We start from the raw sequence: 20,024 nt of genomic DNA, 5'->3' as shown, positions 1-20,024 counted from the left end.
CTCAATTCCTGTTCAAGATGAATGGCTGGAATTTTAAGGGATTAAATAAATTTAAATTCTACATATTTCCATCAAGTTTTATTAAAATGCCTTTATTGGTTGGAGTGCTAGATCGATTCCTAGATTTTTAGGTTTTCTTGATTTTTTCGATCCCTATACAATATAGACAGCTGAAAATTTCAGGGATTGAATAAGTTTAAACTCTACATATTTCAGTCAAGTTTTATTACGGTACCCTTATTTGTTGGGGTGCTAGATCGATTCCTAGTTTTTAAAGTTTTTGTGATTTTCTTAACTCCTGTTCAAGATAAACGGGTGGAATTTAAAAAGGTTTCGTGATTTTTATTATTGAAGTTTTTATAACATACTCTATAGATCATTTTCCCCAGATGTCTATTCATATTTTTTGAGCTTTGCTACTTATGGATGTTGTCATCCTTGTTTATATTGAATTTTATCTACGTAGTATAATGAGCTATATCACGCGATGTGTCTGAAACCTTTAAGTTATGCATTCATATTATACCTTAGTTTCTTTAAGGGCGTATACAAAATTTAGAATAGGGGACAGAATTGTAGGAAACGAAGTTAAAAGGCCGGTTGTAAGGTTTATCTAATTCTTGGCGTTATTAGAATTTTTTTCAATTTTGAAATTTTTATCCCCAACCCCCTCCCCCACCTTCCCACACAGAACTATCACTCTGGTCAAAAACCATAATTTAGGTTAGGTTAGGTTATAGGCTAGGGGGCCGAGCGCCCACGGCTAGGCAGGCTAGGGGACCGATCGCTGCGGCTAGGCAGGCCAAAGGACCGAGCGCCGCGGCCAGAGTCTCATAGATCTGTCGGAGGAGGGGGAGGGGGGTGTTGATGTTTCAAAATTGTTAAAATCGAGAAAAAAAAATCTTAAGAGGATAATACCAATTTCTTTATATAATACTAAGAAAATAAATTATTGTGATATTTTAGAATTGTCCTTAGAATTATGATTAAACGATTTATGTTTTAACTAAATGAATTGAAATGCATAAATTTAGGTTTGAGGTCATACTAGTAACGATTTCCATTATTGGCTTTAATTCAGCACTAGAATAATTATTATTGGTTTTAATTTCATTCAAATAATTAGTCAAGATACAAATAGTACAATTCAATAATTTATATTCAAATCATAAAGATTTATTAATGTTATTAATTTCAAAGTCCTTTTTCATTTTGTATTTTTGCTTAAGCCTAGGCATATGGAATCACCATTCAAAGTTTGAAATCGATAGGACAATTCTAACATGCCTAAGTTAACGAAAAAGGCTATCCATTTTGGACGGAAGGACGTACTGGCCAACCCTAATTATAGAAAAGTTTAGCTTTTAAAAAATTGTTTTCCTTACTAAGCTGAAATAATAATTTAAAAATACACAAAATTATGTTTTCATGAGTTAATTTTGTTAAGACAGCTCAAGGACTAACAATTATTATTTTTTTTTTAAATTACATATTTATATAATAATATTTATAATAAATAATGTAGAGGTCAACTTTGCACACATTTCCGATGAATAATTTTATTAAAAACTATCTTGTTACATTCTAGATTTTGCTGAGATTTAAAGTAAAAACAGGAAATCATTCAATTTCGCTTTGAGCACAATTCAATGTTACTTCCTTTTTTCCTTAAGAATTTGTATTTTTTGCTTAATTGATAACTCATAACCGCAGTTTTTATTTCTTCAAAAACATTATCTTTTTTCCATGGATAATTGCTTACGTAATACTTCTTTGTAGTTTAGCCAATAAACTTTCCATTAATAAGCTTGAACCCTGCCAATATAACCAATGTTTTCTTTATGAAATCTATTTTGCTTCAAAGGGCAATAACATTTCCTTTTAAAGCTTGCCAATATTAAGAAAATAAGTATTTATATTTTTAAGTTAATGTAGTTTTGAACATAGCAAAGCTTGTGATTTTTTTTTATTGGCGACTGTTTCGGTCTAAAACTAACAAAAAATGACCCAATTCATGTCCAAGCAATGACAATGAGAAAACACTATTTAAAAAAAAGACAAAAATGTCTTGATTTGTAATAAATACCCACTCTCCACGAAGAGAAAAATTTTTCCACAAGGGCTAGGTCTCGAGTTGTAATACTCTAAAGAGGTGAGTAGATTCAAATTCAATATTGTTTTCTAATTGGCATTGCTTAGACATGAATTAGGTAATTTTTTGTTAGTTTTTGACCAAAACAGTAGGGTTTATATTTTAAAAAGTGTAGCGATCGTTTTTTTAACACCCTTTAATTTCCAAATGTCAATGAATATACCTGTGTATCTGTAAGATATAGTGCGAAAGAAACGCAATTTTCTCGGCTGCTAGACGAGTTAGTTCACTAATAGATTTCAAATAGAATCTTTCCCATTGCTTGCTTTGTCCTTCAGGCTATTTTATAGAGGAATTTATTTAGGGGAAGGGTTATTTTTGGATACTATCAAAAAAGATGTGTAATATAATATTTTGATTCAAATAGTAATTTTAAAACAACAAACAGTTTAATTATTGAAGTTAAATCCTTTAATAAAATCAATATGATGTATGAATAATTAATTAGACAACCTAGTACGTTATAATAGAAACTAGCGGCTACGCCCTTAGAAGCCTCTAGGGACAATAAAGGATGGAGGACGATCTTCTTTGGTGCTGTGTAGATACTTCCCCCAAAATAGTTAAAAACCTTTTGTGGACTTATAAGGGGCTTCGCTCGAAATGAGAACCATATCGGTTCAGCGATTAGTGAGATCCTTCGCAACAGACAAATAAACTTGCTATCTATAATACAAAGTAGAACGATGTCTGTCCGTCTGTCTGTCCGTCTGTCCGTCTGTCCGTCTGAAGCTTAAGATCTCGGTAACCACTGAACCGAATGGATTCTACTCTTCAGGGTATATACCTATTGGTCCTGCGGTGGTTTTAAGCTATTTTCTTGGGGGGTGGGACACCCCCAACCCCCCCAAAAACAAAAAAATCCCCCCCATTTTTTTTTTTTTTTTTTTTTTTTTTTTTTTTTTTGGTGAAGAATTCTTTTGTAGAAATATTCTTTTGAAGAAGAATTCTTTTGTAGAAGATTTCTTTTGTAGAAAATTTCTTTTGTAGAAGATTTCTTTAATTCTTCTTATTTTTTTTTTGAATTTTTTGTTGTTGTCATCTCTTGTGGCAAAGCCCCTAGAGGCTAGGGGCGAAGCCGCTAGTTTTATATAATAGGACTAGCGGCTTCCTATAAAGAATCGTTCGTTCATATCGTTCGTGTCCCACCCCATGAGAAAACAGCCTAAAACCACAACAGAACCAGAGGGTATATTCCCTGAAGAGTACAGACAGATGGACAGACAGACATCGTTCTACTTTGTATTATAGATAAATAAAAAAGTCCATGTTTATAATTCATTTATATTTCTGCAGATATTGAGTTTTGTTCATATATAATTTATATTTATATATCATTTACATTAGATTCACATATATTAGTTTTACAATATGGCCAAATTAAACTTTAATAACAAATTAGATATTTTTTAATTGAAATAAGTTCCTATACTAGCTGTTTCACTTAAATATTATATCAGAAATTAAATTGTTTTTATCATTGAACATTTTTGATAATATTTTTTTTATATACAGAACATAGCACACGGTTTCACACCAAATGGTTTAACTCAAATAATTGGTCAATTTCATAACAAAATAATTTTTTCATGCAAATTTTTCAAATATCTAACAACTTAAAGCTTTTGTTATGTTGTATTGGTCCTTATATTGACAAAAATATTCTTTACAATCTTATCATGCTTTAAAAAGGGCACACTTCATTAAATAAAAATGCACTAAATTAAGTTACATGATTATTAAATGGGGGAATAATTAATGACAATACAACAATGATAATTCTATGAAAGCTTAGCTCCCTAAATTTTGAGCCTTTACTAACATATTTTATAATGTTACTAGTTTTTCAAATTATTGTTAGTTTTAAATAAATTTACCATTTTAAATGCATTTTACTGACTAACAATTGTTCAGATATGAGTAACATATCTTTGATTTTACTGAAAACATAAATTATTTTTAACAAAAACATTAAATAAACATTTTTAAATGATTTTAACATTTAATGACTACAAATAAAATATATAATAATTATTATAATAAATATAATAACTATGTATTTTGACTAGAAGTGCCCCCTTCGAACTGCGTGATAGAAAACAAAATAAGTTTAACAAAAACCCTTTTAGATAAGTTTTCTTTGTAGATTAATAATCTAATAATTTAATCCTCATGTTTAGACTCTTTAGTTTTTATTTTATGCATTATATCAAAAAGATAATTAAAGTTAGACATTTATGTATGCAAAAAACATATTCATATTCAGAAACAAAATGTGATCAGAAAAATTAAGAAAAATTCATTTATTATGTAAAACAAATAATAGAGCAAGAAGAAACAAGTTTTATTCTTTATAAAAATAGACAATAAAGATATCCTTTTATATAACGTAATAAGCTTTTTTGTCTGTAGCGAAGGATCTCGCTAACCACCAAACCGATATGGTTCTCCTTTACAGTGAAACTTCTTAGAGGTCCAGGGAATGTTTTTAACGATTTTAGGGGAGGGTATCAACACCCACGAAAAAATTGACCACCCCCATAAATAAATATTTTTTTAAAAACTTTTTCTTCTTAAAACTCAAATTGAAAATAGGAGAGAGGGTTGACTTTTCATTAATTCTCCCAACTTAAGTGCCATTAGAAGCTTCTATGGGCGTAGCCACTAGTTACAAATATAAGACTATTAATCTACACTGAAATATCTATTCAACAGTGTATTTAATTTAGTGTCAAACTTCGGATCTACTGCAGTTCACGGTAAAATATTGCTGGTAACAAATATTGCCAAAAATCCATGAATTTAAAAGGCTGCTAGCTGCAAAACGGCTGAACGTACAGATCATACCCGCACACCATTTTAAGCGGCATAAGAAGGCCTACAAATAATCTGGAATAGCCAAGATCCAATGATGCATAGGGAAAGCTTCACTGAAGAAAAAACGCGTAAAATAGGTCTTTTTCGCGCATTTCTCTGCACTGCGAGAAAATTATGCATTATTGATTTATGGCTATTCCAGATTATTTGTAGGCTTTTTATGCCGCCTTAAACAGTGTGCGGACATGATCTGCACGTTCAGCTGTTTGGCAGTTAGCAGCCTTTAAAATTCATAGATTTTTTGCAATATTCGTTACCAGCAATATTTTACCGTGAACTGCAGAAGATCCTAAACTTGTTTTGTTTTATATCTCACAGTGTAGCTAACTTATAACTGGCCTATATATTTTTAATTAAGAATAATTTCTTTCTTTTTTTGATTAAATGTTGCTTGGAAAAGCTTATAACTGTACATAGATAAATATTTATTAAAGTATCAACCACAAGATGCTAATATTTTTAACACTCCACCTTTTGCACCATTTGTTTGAGATAGCATTTTTCATTTCTTCTTTTAGAAAACTTAGATTTATAGTAAATAAAAATGATTATTATTAGTTTTATATTAAACCTAGGAAGCAGTTAAAAGTATTTATATAAAACTTGCATATATCAAATTTAACATTTAACATAATTGATAAATTTTATTTTAACTTGAAACAACATAACATTTAACCTGCGCTTTAGATTATCTTTTCATTCGACAAAATCCGCTTTTTATGCAATAATATACATATATGAATTGTGTTTCTTTTATAAACAAAACAATATTTAAGTCTTATGACAAGTATTTCTATGATTTTTGTCTAGGTGCCCTAAAAAAATATTTCAAACATAAAAAAATGCTTTTGCGGAATTGGCGGATTTTTGTCTGAGGATAATTTTGGATACAATAATGAGAGATGAGTGATAATGTGATGTGAAAAAAGCCTCCACATTTCTTACAAACCTGAAAAGAAAAAAAAATTCAGAAAAAAACGTTTAATATTAGTTTTGCATTAATAAATCTACGATCTGCAAATTTTCAATTTCAACTAATCCTTTTATTTTTTTTATTTCAAATGTATTGATTTCACATATTTGTAAAAATATTTAGACATTGAATGTGTCAAGTAATTGAAAAACTATTACTTGTAAAATGAAGGATTAAATAATAATCAAAAGCCATAACGATGTTTATTATTAAATTTCAGGGACAAGACAATGGTCGATAAATTTATGTGTATCTCCAATCATGATACATAAAATTAGTCCATCTGTAGATTACAATTAGTAATACGTTATTATAAAACTTTGAAACTAGTTTAATAAACAGCCCATTGTCTCCTTCCTCCCTAATCTATTTATTTGATAAATTTAGTTTTGAGCATGTTACATGTAATATTTAAAAGATGAAATATGATGCCTGTTGTCCTATCCTTATATTCATGTAATTAACACACTTAAAAATCTCAACAAAACGCCAAAAGAAAGGAATGTAAAGTTGATATAAAATGAAATATTCATGACGCAACAACTTTCTACAGGAAGAATCTTTAGAGTGGAAAAGTAAAAAGTTTTTGTTTTGTTTTAGTGAATGTTTTGTGTCTGTTTCGGCAGTGTAATTTAGATAAAATGGCCGAAGGAACTATTTATGGGTTTCAGAAAATGTTTTGTAATTCCTTTTTATCGCTAGAAGAGACAGTAGATCACCTACTTATATTTTTTCATTTTTAAATTATTCAATAAGTCTAAAAGAATATGTGATGTTTTTCCATAAAGTGCCTCATTTTGAACAGAAACGCCTCCCCTTATTTTTTAAATAAATTGAAAATAACATAGGGGTAGTTTTTAGTTTTCAGTATTATTTTGTGTGTCAGGTAAGGTTAGGTTATATTTGATACTAGGTAGACCAGCAGGGGCTAAGTATTGAAACCCTCCTTATTTTCAACTCATTTAAAAAATAAATGAACGTGGTGACAGTAATAAAGGGGGAGGTAAGTTGTGCTAAAATTCCGTAAAGGTGTGAGTTTTAAGAATTTAAAATAGAAGTAGAACTCTAAAAACTGACAACTTTACGGAATTTTAGCACAACCTACCTCACCCTTTTTCACTTTGAGAGAAAGCACTAATTAAGTTTGGTTACCTAAACTTTTTAAAAATTTAATATAAGGGATGAATTCAGGGCTGTATAATTCAGGGCTGAGCAGCCGCCTGCAAGTTTTAGGGAAATTAACCTTTTACAATTTCCAAAAACAGCTGGAAGTCAAAACCTGAAAAAAAATGATAATCCCTCTTTTTTTAAAAAAAATATAAAGCATCCAAACGGGTTTAAATTTGATGATTTGTCGCGACCGTCGAGCCCTGCTGTAGTTTTTAACACTAAAACAATATTTTTTACCTGTAAAAATGTGTTGGCTGTATGTGATGAATAATTGTATGAAAATGTAACTGTACAGGGTGTACAGCTTGCTAGATACTCAACCCTGTGAGATGAACCATTCTGGAGCTCTTACACAGCTTATCCTCTAGTAAGAACTATTATATCACTTATACATTATATTACAAGTGCAGCAACTCCAAAATAATGGCTATATCACAAAGCTAATTATCTTTAGTAGTCAGAGTTTTTATTTTTTTTAACTATAGCACTTTTGATTCAATACACGCATACATTATTGAATTTATATGTGTGCATAAATATTGGTTTCAACCCAAATGATTGCGGAGATGTGTGGCCTGCCCTAAATATTTCTAAACTGAATAATTGCTGCGTTCTACGGCGGCTACGCCGCAGCCTACGGGTCAGTCTTCAGCTGGAGCCCAGCAGAACAAGGTCGGGCACTATCTCCTCGGATATGTTTAGGTAGATAATCCAGTACATCAGGTTGAAACACGTGAAACTGACAGGAAAAAGAATCCTACTGTATTTGTCAATGTCCGACGGCGATATCCCGCCCATTTTTTGCAGATTCTTTTTGCACTGTAACAAAGGCGGGGCTTGGTGCAGCAGTAGCTCCTCGGGCGGCCGCATGTGAGGCCCGCCACCGCCGCCAGGACCGCCACTATGGTTGTTGGGCAGAAGTCGGCTGCTGGGGCCGGTGCTGAAGCCGACATGAGGTCCCCCCTGGCCACCGCCACGAATCATACCACCAGGTGTCCGCATGTGCATATTCATTCGGATTTCCTAAAAATAAGTTTGATTAAAGTAAAAATAAATTTTTAATTTGGAATGGGAAATTGATGAATTTTACTTTTTTTAATATTATAATTAAACAGCATTTTCAAGCTTTTCAAATTAACAAAGCCCCAATAGAAAGCATCCATGGAACTACAACCAAAGTAATTTAGACCTTTTATAAAAAAAATATATTTTGAACTAAATCTTTACACTACTACAAGAGTTGCGCCTGTTTTTAGCTTAAGCATAACCATATCCCTTTGAAAATAGAACCCCTAGATGCTAGGGACATATCCGCTAGCATTATAAATAGTAAAAGAGAAAAACGTGGGTACTTAATTATAGTTTGGCTGTGCTACTAAATATTTATATACTTACAGTTTGCTTGGGTTGATTCTGGTCATTAGCGACAGCCTCGTGTATGTTCGCATTGCTAGAATGGATTGCCTCGTTCTTTTTCTGTTCGGCCATCTTTTGAATGGCCAGAAACCGGTTTTTCCGCATTTGTATTCTCTTGGCCATATAGCCAACACTTGCATATTCTAAAATTTTAAATTTTCATGAAAAAAAAGTGAAGAAAGTTGATTTATGTACATAAAGTGTTGATTTAAAGAGATTTATTCAAAAACTTTACACAATTTATCATTCAATTTCCAGATATATCTTTTAAAATGTTTGAATATTGCATTATTCTGCGCTGATTAAAAAAACATACATGTATTTATTATATTACGTTATTAGCCCTTTTTTTAAGTAAACAAAAAAATATTGAGAAAAAAATTGTACTTTCCCTCAAAGTTCCCGTCGACTAAACCTTTACCCCCTCCTTTCCATCTATTTTTCAACTAAAAATAAATAAGGTGGGATTGTGTTATACCTATGCATCAACCTGACCTAAAGTTTTTAAATTATCTAAAAATAAAGGGCCGGAGGGGTTTCGGAATTTGAGGAAAAACTTCAAATAATTTGCTTATTCTTGTTTTGATGATTATTTATTCATTACGATTAAAAGACACACAGAAAACTGTCCCGAATTTGTATTAATTTTGAGGAACAAGACTCCAGTGACGTCATATTTTTCTTTCCCGAAAAAGGGAAGTGGGGAAGAAAATCTCTTCAAAAGAGATGGGGAAAACCCCCTTTTCCCCCATCTCTTTTATCTTCCCCCTTCCTTTTTTTTCTTTCCCCCTTCCCTTTTTCGGGAAAGAAAAATATGACGTAACTGGAGTCTTGTTCCTCAAAATTAATACAAATTCGGGACAGTTTTCTGTGTGTCCGATTAAAACTACATTACCCTTCTAAGGTTGATGTTCATTTTTCTACATGAAAACATCGTAGTGTTCTCGATAACAAGCCTCGTGACTCACCTATCTGACCATAAAGAAACAAGCAGCCAGGTACACATCAATTATAACTAGTCACATGACCTACCTATAAGTGAAGCAAAGACCATAAAGAAACAAACAGCCAGGTACACATCAATTATAACTAGTCACATGACCTACCTATAAGTGAAGCAAAGACCATAAAGAAACAAATAGCCAGGTACACATCAATTATAACTAGTCACATGACCTACCTATAAGTGAAGCAAAGACCATAAAGAAACAAACAGCCAGGTACACATCAATTATAACTAGTCACATGACCTACCTATAAGTGAAGCAAAGACCATAAAGAAACAAATAGCCTGGTACACATCAATTATAACTAGTCACATGACCTACCTATAAGTGAAGCAAAGACCATAAAGAAACAAACAGCCAGGTACACATCAATTATAACTAGTCACATGACCTACCTATAAGTGAAGCAAAGACCATAAAGAAACAAACAGCCAGGTACACATCAATTATAACTAGTCACATGACCTACCTATAAGTGAAGCAAAGACCATAAAGAAACAAATAGCCAGGTACACATCAATTATAACTAGTCACATGACCTACCTATAAGTGAAGCAAAGACCATAAAGAAACAAACAGCCAGGTACACATCAATTATAACTAGTCACATGACCTACCTATAAGTGAAGCAAAGACCATAAAGAAACAAGCAGCCAGGTACACATCAATTATAACTAGTCACATGACCTACCTATAAGTGAAGCAAAGACCATAAAGAAACAAATAGCCAGGTACACATCAATTATAACTAGTCACATGACCTACCTATAAGTGAAGCAAAGACCATAAAGAAACAAACAGCCAGGTACACATCAATTATAACTAGTCACATGACCTACCTATAAGTGAAGCAAAGACCATAAAGAAACAAATAGCCAGGTACACATCAATTATAACTAGTCACATGACCTACCTATAAGTGAAGCAAAGACCATAAAGAAACAAACAGCCAGGTACACATCAATTATAACTAGTCACATGACCTACCTATAAGTGAAGCAAAGACCATAAAGAAACAAATAGCCTGGTACACATCAATTATAACTAGTCACATGACCTACCTATAAGTGAAGCAAAGACCATAAAGAAACAAACAGCCAGGTACACATCAATTATAACTAGTCACATGACCTACCTATAAGTGAAGCAAAGACCATAAAGAAACAAACAGCCAGGTACACATCAATTATAACTAGTCACATGACCTACCTATAAGTGAAGCAAAGACCATAAAGAAACAAATAGCCAGGTACACATCAATTATAACTAGTCACATGACCTACCTATAAGTGAAGCAAAGACCATAAAGAAACAAACAGCCAGGTACACATCAATTATAACTAGTCACATGACCTACCTATAAGTGAAGCAAAGACCATAAAGAAACAAGCAGCCAGGTACACATCAATTATAACTAGTCACATGACCTACCTATAAGTGAAGCAAAGACCATAAAGAAACAAATAGCCAGGTACACATCAATTATAACTAGTCACATGACCTACCTATAAGTGAAGCAAAGACCATAAAGAAACAAACAGCCAGGTACACATCAATTATAACTAGTCACATGACCTACCTATAAGTGAAGCAAAGACCATAAAGAAACAAATAGCCTGGTACACCTCAATTATAACTAGTCACATGACCTACCTATAAGTGAAGCAAAGACCATAAAGAAACAAACAGCCAGGTACACATCAATTATAACTAGTCACATGACCTACCTATAAGTGAAGCAAAGACCATAAAGAAACAAACAGCCAGGTACACATCAATTATAACTAGTCACATGACCTACCTATAAGTGAAGCAAAGACCATAAAGAAACAAATAGCCAGGTACACATCAATTATAACTAGTCACATGACCTACCTATAAGTGAAGCAAAGACCATAAAGAAACAAACAGCCAGGTACACATCAATTATAACTAGTCACATGACCTACCTATAAGTGAAGCAAAGACCATAAAGAAACAAGCAGCCAGGTACACATCAATTATAACTAGTCACATGACCTACCTATAAGTGAAGCAAAGACCATAAAGAAACAAACAGCCAGGTACACATCAATTATAACTAGTCACATGACCTACCTATAAGTGAAGCAAAGAACATAAAGAAACAAACAGCCAGGTACACATCAATTATAACTAGTCACATGACCTACCTATAAGTGAAGCAAAGACCATAAAGAAACAAGCAGCCAGGTACACATCAATTATAACTAGTCACATGACCTACCTATAAGTGAAGCAAAGACCATAAAGAAACAAACAGCCAGGTACACATCAATTATAACTAGTCACATGACCTACCTATAAGTGAAGCAAAGAACATAAAGAAACAAACAGCCAGGTACACAACAATTATAACTAGTCACATGACCTACCTATAAGTGAAGCAAAGACCATATAGAAATAAGCAGCCAGGTACACATCAATTATAACTAGTCACATGACCTACCTATAAGTGAAGCAAAGACCATAAAGAAACAAGCAGCCAGGTACACATCAATTATAACTAGTCACATGACCTACCTATAAGTGAAGCAAAGACCATAAAGAAACAAGCAGCCAGGTACATATCAATTATAACTAGTCACATGACCTACCTATAAGTGAAGCAAAGACCATAAAGAAACAAGCAGCCAGGTACACATCAATTATAACTAGTCAAATGACCTACCTATAAATGAAGCAAAGACCATAAAGAAACAAGCAGCCAGGTACACATCAATTATAACTAGTCACATGACCTACCTATAAGTGAAGCAAAGACCATAAAGAAACAAACAGCCAGGTACACATCAATTATAACTAGTCACATGACCTACCTATAAGTGAAGCAAAGACCATAAAGAAACAAGCAGCCAGGTACACATCAATTGATTTCACATACGAGATTTTCGGCAGAGCTAAAATAATAATCAAATTAACACCAAAAACATATGTATAAATTTCTAAAGACAATGTTCAATAGTAATAGATAATAATTTATTCTAAATATTGCCAAGCTAAAAAAATGTTTCATCCGAAGGAAAAATGCCTAATCCGAAGAAAAAATGTATTGTTATCAACTAGTAAAGGATGCAATATTATCAATAATATTTAAGGCAAATAGTATTTACTCAGATGAAATATTTTTTTTCAAGATTATATAAAGACATTTTTTTTGAGATAAAATCGAAAATTAGGAAGCAAATCTAATCTATTTAAATTTTAAAGCTTCTATATAATTTTAATTTGTGAGTCAGTAGTGTTGCAATGCCATTATAAATATAATACCACTAAGCTTAAGCTTCAATTCAAGGAAAAAAATTAAAGGAAGCCTGCAAGAAATACAGCGCTCTAACTGTTGAAAGACTGCCACAAGTAGACCCCATACACAAAATTTGAAGCCTCAAGCTTCAATAACAAAAAAGTTACAGACCTTCTAAAACGGCATTTTGTGTTACATGAAATTTTTGAAAGAAAATCAATGCTTCTATGAAAATTTTTAAAAATTAACTACGTTGCCGAGAAGCAAAATTAAAATCCCATCTTTGTCATATTTTTAGGTTGCCAGTAACCATACATATTTTGTTTAGCATTTGAGTTATAATTTTCAGGTATAACCGAGAAAGAATTCATTATTTTTTCATCAAATTGATAGAGTTTTGCAATAACTGTTAAAATCCCTACTTTCACGCTAGGTGGTGATGTGTATCTGAAGCTGTAGTTTTTTAACTAATAAAAATATGTCGACGAATTAAAACAAAAATATAATTATTTTTTAAAAACTCCAAAGGTTATTTTTTAACAAAAAGACTTATTTGATATTTAATTTCGTCGACTTTAATATTATACAAAGAATATCTAAAAAAAAAGCACGATAATATTTACAGAAAAGCAGACAGTTTCATATCAATATGGCGTCGTAAACATTACAGATATTTTCAACATTTTTAAAATTGTGATAAAGTAATTTTATTTTAATTAATAGATAACTAAGTTAAAAGTAATATTTCTACTTGAAAATTACTGGGTTGCTATAATAGGGAGGGAGAGGATAGCAAACTTTTATATAATGGTAGTTTTATAATTCAATTTCTTACATGCAAAGCCGCAGTAGGTACAATGTTTTAAGCGAAGCATCTCCATTAACAATTTCTTTAGTTTTTGAATATTTTTGAATAGGTAAAAATTTTCTTATGAATTTATTTTTTACCAATTATTAAGTTAAGTTAGATATGGAAGATATGGTGAGTAGGAGAGGAGGATATATACTTTACGAGGAGTTTAAATAAGTTAATGGGGAGTGAAAATATCTTTATTTTTGTCACTGTTGTCTTATATATCAGGTCTCTCTCGTAGCGGTGCCATATGTACCCTGTTTGCGCGTAAGTTACGCTTTTTTGACCTAATTTTTGACAAATGTAAATAGAGGGAAAGCAAGGTACTTCTTTAATATCCTTAAAAGTAAAAGGATATCAGTCTGTGTACTGAAGGATCTCGCTAACTACTGAACTGTTATGGTTCTCCTTTACATTTTGTAGCTGCTTATAGGTTTTGGAAGGTTTGTTACTATATTCGGGGAAGGTATTACCACCCTCCTGATAGAATTAACCCCTAATAAAATCCCCCCCCATAAAAAAATTTTTCTTTTCACAATTACAATTGAAAGGTGGGGGGGGGGATGCCGACACCCCCCTCCCTCAAGTGCCTCTAGAGGCCACTAAGGGCGTACCCGCTAGTGTAATTCTTATTTTAAGATAGTTTAGCAACCCCCCCCCCCCTTAAACCACTTTCCCTTTATTTCGATTCCTCCTCTCCTTTTTCTCTTTCCCCCCCAAAATGTAAACCTATTTAGTACACTTACATCTGAAAAAAATCTGGCAACTATGCTCTCTCGGCAATAGTCAATATACATATTCATTACGATGAAAGATTTATCAAAAATCTTTAAAGAAGAAAAACAATTTGGTGTTGTAGGTGGCACATACCTAATGTTTTAAATTAACACTAGCGGCTATACCCCCTAGCATATAGGGGTCTAGAAAAATAGCTTAAAACTTTCCAAGACTTCAATCCTAAAATAAAATTGCCCAAAACTATCATAGGACCCATGTGAAGCTTACCTAAAATAGTGAACCCAATCGGTTGAACAGTTCTTGAGTTCTTAAACTTCAGACAAGAAACCCTTACTACTTTTTAAAATAGGATGACCTATTTAGATTCTGCACTAACAATATCAAAATATTACAGAGTTTTATAGAATGAATAAATCAATGCGTTTATCTTCAGAGTATTTAGAGGTAGGTTGAAATAATTAATCTTTTTGGGTCATGGAAAGAAATCGAAGTTGTTGGGTTTCATCGTTTTTTCAGTAGCTTTTGAAAGGTTATTTTAGGTTAGGTTAGGTTAAGTAAATGTTGATGATTGCCCTGCAGGGTTAGAAAATATACGATGCAGGGCTAGAGCCCCCCGCAGGGGCTAGAAATATTAGAAAGGCTACTGTGAAAATATGACGAAACCCGCAACTTCGTTTTCTTTCCATGATCCGTCTTTTTTCTGAAGCGAAGCTACTTGGTATTTCATGTTTGTCCGTCCGGTCCGTCTGTGAGAAAAGATGTGTGCGAAATGTAAATATCATAGCTGCTATTTAAGATTGGCGTCTAAAACTTACGTGAATATTCCCTATAACAATGAGTTTTCAGTTTATAAGTAACATGGTCTGTTAGTCCATCAGTAATTCTTGGCCCTTCATTATTTTTTTATGAAAAATTTTATTTACTCGACTGCTAACTTTTCTTTTTGATGTCTGCTTTAACGATGAACATATGATTTTCTCTGTATCTTATTTGGTCTGTCAGTCTGTTCATAATTCTCTTGCCATTTGATTTATATTGAAAAAATTTATTATTTCAACTGTCATTCCAAATAAATGGCTGATTTTTTTGGTTAAAGATTTTCCTTTGACAAATATCTACTTTATTTATCATATGGTCTGTCAGTCCGTTTGTATTGTCTATAGGTGAAACAAATACTAATAGTGTGTATTTATGGAATCCGGAAAAGGGGGTCAAAAATTAAATCAACTTTCCTTGTCTTTTATAAGTTTTTGATCTAAAATCTTTTTTTGCACTTTATACTTATTACCTTTTCAATTTTTAATTTCATTCAGACAAAGAAAATCCATGCCCAGTAATGAAACTTGAAACGTAGACAGGAAGAAAATAATATGTTTATTAAGGTAATATTATAACGCATGATTAAAAATGCCTCTTTCTGCCCCTCCATCCCATCCCCCGCGATCAACAAGTATACCCCTTCCAAGCAAAATTTCCTAATTTTCTCGCAAGCTCAAGGATGCATTAAGACAGAGAAAAACTTAACCAACACTTTTTTGTTATCGCTTTACCACACCATAAGACGGAATACTGTTCAAATAATCTTAAAATTGATATAACAGATTAATAAAAAAGATTGTGCGCCTCGTATGTCAAATACTAAGTCCAATTCGGAAAGGTTAGACATTATTTTTTCTTTCAAAACTGTAAGTCTGTCTATATTCATATATCACTATTGAACCTGTGGCCGTAACACGTAGCACACCTGCTCATTGTCGCGAAGGTGATAGGTTCAAATCTGGACAAAACTCTGCTTCATAACTAAAGATGTTTAAAATGGTTCCTATAAACAGAATAAAAATTTTATTGAGACATAGTAAATAAAAAAATGCTTAATTTCAGCGTTCTAATCCTGTTTTCAAATCTTAATCACATAACTCTATGGTTACTTAGTATTTGTGAACTCTTACTTTTCCTCCTATTATTTTAGCAAAATTTACAATAAGATTTTGGGAGGATTAATATTATCATTAAGATTTTTACTCACAATTGGTTTTTAAATTATTGTGTTGTTTTAGTAACAAGAAATGAGGGTCTAATGAGAAAGCCTTGCAGTTGCGTTGGAATTAACATCCTCCAAGGTAAGTCATTTTTAATAGCACAGCTACTCCTAAAGGGGACTATGCACGGATTAGAATAAGTGATTCTAAGCACCTTTCAGCATTGATTCTTAGTATTTTTCAGTGAATTTTACTAGGTTTATGATTAATATTTGGATTATTGACTAAAAATTAGGTTTTTTTTCATGTTTTTATATGAAAAAACTTTGTCACTTTGAAACTATAAGCATTTTTTGATAAAATCTCATCAAATATTTTGTTGTTCAAACTGTTGTTTCAAAAGCTTCAACACATAAGTATTAGGTATTTCAAGAGAAAAATTTATACCTATTTATAATAAGGGTTTGTAACTTGTATTATTGTAAACAGTATAATTAATGTACGTTTGTAATTTACAGCATTATATGAATTTTGCCGTGTTTTTTTTATTTTGTCCTTTAAACTCAACAAAGCATTATTGCACCAAAAATGCTTAACATTTTTAAAAAATCATATAAAACCATGGACAATAAACCAAATATTAGACATAAACCTAGTATATTCACTAAAAAATACCAAAGATCAATGCTGGAAGGTGTCTAGAATTACTAGGTCTCATTCGTGCAAGTCCCCTTTTGAGTTTGTGACTGGGCAAAATAACAGTCTCAACGCATTCTGTTTGATACACACAGATACACATAATACTGTTCATATATTTTTAAAAGCGAAGCTTTTCTATTATTAGGGTTGGTCTGTCCGTCCAGGACAGATAACTTTTTCGTCAATTTAGGCATGTTAGAATTGTCCTATCTATTTCAAACTTTGCTTGATGATTCCGGTGGTAGTTAAGTACAATTTAGAAAACGTAGCAATCTATAATCATAACCAAAATGTCTGTACATCCATTTCAAACATGTTGATTTTTTTTACTTTTTTAACAACAAATTTTTATGTGATCTAATAATCCGATTGATCTGATTTTTGGCATACTGATTTCTGGAACAACAAAGTACAATATTACAAGCGAAACAACTCTATAATCAAGTTTAAGACTTGTAAGTATGTTCATAAACATTATTCTGTATCAAGCAGTTTTTTTAACAAATTAACTTCAATCGACTATTTAAATTTATATTCTGATTATTCAGTTCTGACACTATACAAGTGTTTATGTCCGTTTTTCCTACTGTTTCAGAGCTTCGCTTTTATGGATGTTGTCATCCTTATTTTTAATTAAAATGTCATCAGATTTGCTTTATTAGAAATTTTGGTAGAAACTAGTAGTATAAACATTTTTAATCTACATAAAGGGTAATTTTGTTTACTATGATTAGAGGAATTTATCGTCCATTGTCTTATTTCCTCAGATACAAGATTAATTAGGTATCTGTCGATTACTTCAATAAATTAATATTTTAGGTAGAAGTGAAGAAATGGATTAAGTGGTATGATGAACAGCGGTGGTTTGTGGCAGAACAAGAAGGTTTGATGACGAGAAACCCCAATCTAAGTGCATAAGTTCTAAGCATAGAAGAAAAGAAAAATATTTTATTCCAGTTTTGATTGGAAACTGAAAAATATCCGATTAATTATGTAAAACATTGTATTATATCCAGTTTTCTACGAATATAAAAATGTACAATCATAAGATTAAAAACTAATTTTTTACATCCGCGGAAAGCTTTATTTAATACGATGCAATACCTTTTTACATACCTTCTTATGTTTCTTATTTTGTAACAGCCATTAGAAAAAAGGTTAAAGTTCTAGTGTTGAACCACAGATAAATATTTAAGCAAAATGATTAATTCAGTGGCGTGCACATACATTCACAAGGGGGGGTTTGAAAAAAAGGGAATGAAAAAATGGTAAGGCAGGTTTTCTGATTCTTATTTTAAGGGGGGTGTTGACATTCCTCTTCATTCCCTAATGCACACCACTGGATTAGTTTATCATTAGTATTGTTATCAAAGTTTAATTCAAATCAGGCATGTAATTAATTAATTTAATAAGACTTACTATAAAAAAATACTTTCAAAGTATTTTCCACAGCTGAATCATTAAATAATTTTGATGGTGCGCTAAATCGGGGCGCGCCGAATTTCAGCCAATCACAGCTCAGCATTATATGATATGCCGCGCTATGATTGGCTAAAATTCGGCGCGCCCCGATTTAGCGCACCATCACAATGATTTAAAGATTCACCTCACAACTATAACTGTTGAAATACTATAATTTTTTGTCTTGATTTTCATTGCATAATTAAGATTTTGTTTACATGTTTAGTTTCAACTTTTATTATTTCAAAAAATAAAATATAGTTTAGTATGTATTTTGCAATTTTTGATATAATTTATTATAAGCGAAGCCTTTTCTATAATTTGAACTGGTCCATCTGTCAGTACATCTTCCGTACATAATGGACAGTTACCTCCTGTAAGTTTAAACAGATTAAAACTTTCCTTTTGATTCCAAACTTTGCATGGTGGTTCCTGTAGTAATTAGATACGATTTAGAAAGCGTAGCAACTCTGTAATCATTACTAGAATGTCCGTAAGACCATTTTAAACATGTTACTTTTAACTTTTTTAACAACAGAGGGGGGGGGGGGGTAAAATGTGGTAACTGGTGCCAGCCACGACATACCAGCAATTTTATTTTGGGTGCTACTTCCTTAGTTTTAGAGATGATGGGGTAAAATCTTTTTGGTTGTGTCAATCATTTCAGACCATGTTATTTTTAGTAGCAAAGCTACTCTATAATTCACTTTGTCCGTCAGTCCGTCCGTAACGCTGTGGGGGAAATGGAATTTACTCAGCTCCTATAAAAGATAGAATGCTGAAATTTTTTGACAACATTTCCATCATTAAGGAGCACAATTGACTATAAAACATCATTGGCGGTCGGACTGCTTTTTAGCAGGTTTTAGGCTATTTTTATATGTTTTACATTTTTTTCTCCATATCTTCAGTGTTTATAATCCGATTTTCTAAATTTTTTCAGTTAATAGATATCAAAATTAAATTTCCTGTCTTTTAAAGAAAACAACCATGACGGCCAGACTGCCGTGTTAGCAGGTTTTAGGCTATTTTTAAATTTTTCACATTTTTCTCCAAGTCTTCAGTGTTTATGGTACGATTTACAAAAATTTTTCAGTTATAGATATCAATATTAAATTTCCAGTCTTTTAAAGAAAACAACCATGATGGCCAGACTGCCTCTTTAGCAGGTTTTAGGCTATTTTTATATTTTTAACATTTTTCTCCATATCTTCAGTGTATATGGTCCGATTTTTGAAATTTTTTAAGTTAAGGATATAAAAATTAAATTTTCTGTCGTTTTAAGAAAACAACCATACCGGCCAGACTGCCTTTTATCAGGTTTTTGGCTATTTTTATATGTTTTACATATTTCCCCATATCTTTGTTTTTTTATCTAATTTTAAAACTTTTTTGGGATATCAATATCAAAATAATTTTTCCCATTGTTATGTGCAT

At 32.0% G+C, this 20,024-nt stretch overlaps 1 protein-coding gene and 1 long non-coding RNA gene across 7 annotated transcripts in view; one reads left to right on the top strand and one right to left on the bottom strand.

Moving 5' to 3' along the window:
* Window positions 1-5,392: 5,392 nt before the first annotated feature.
* The window catches only part of LOC145319743 (gamma-aminobutyric acid receptor subunit beta-like), a 51,562-nt gene continuing 36,930 nt past the window's right edge, over window positions 5,393-20,024 (bottom strand). For all 6 annotated transcript variants that reach the window (XM_080162074.1, XM_080162076.1, XM_080162075.1 and 3 more), the window contains 4 exons: window positions 12,433-12,513; window positions 8,568-8,731; window positions 7,410-8,195; window positions 5,393-5,978 (listed from right to left, as the gene is read on the bottom strand). In XM_080162074.1, the coding sequence (XP_080018200.1) occupies window positions 7,821-8,195; window positions 8,568-8,731; window positions 12,433-12,513 (620 nt within the window). In that variant the 3' untranslated portion in view covers window positions 5,393-5,978; window positions 7,410-7,820. The remainder of the gene's footprint in view (window positions 5,979-7,409; window positions 8,196-8,567; window positions 8,732-12,432; window positions 12,514-20,024) is intronic.
* LOC145319741 (uncharacterized) lies at window positions 14,554-18,859 on the top strand. Its single transcript, XR_013880010.1, has 4 exons — window positions 14,554-14,892; window positions 15,762-15,830; window positions 16,506-16,568; window positions 17,946-18,859. It is a non-coding gene; the product is annotated as an uncharacterized LOC145319741 (long non-coding RNA).

This window comes from Acartia tonsa, chromosome 5 (genome assembly GCF_053477335.1).
Source record: "Acartia tonsa isolate MP-2025a chromosome 5, ASM5347733v1, whole genome shotgun sequence".
NCBI classification, from domain to species: domain Eukaryota; kingdom Metazoa; phylum Arthropoda; class Copepoda; order Calanoida; family Acartiidae; genus Acartia; species Acartia tonsa.
This window is presented reverse-complemented; position numbering and strand designations above follow the sequence as displayed.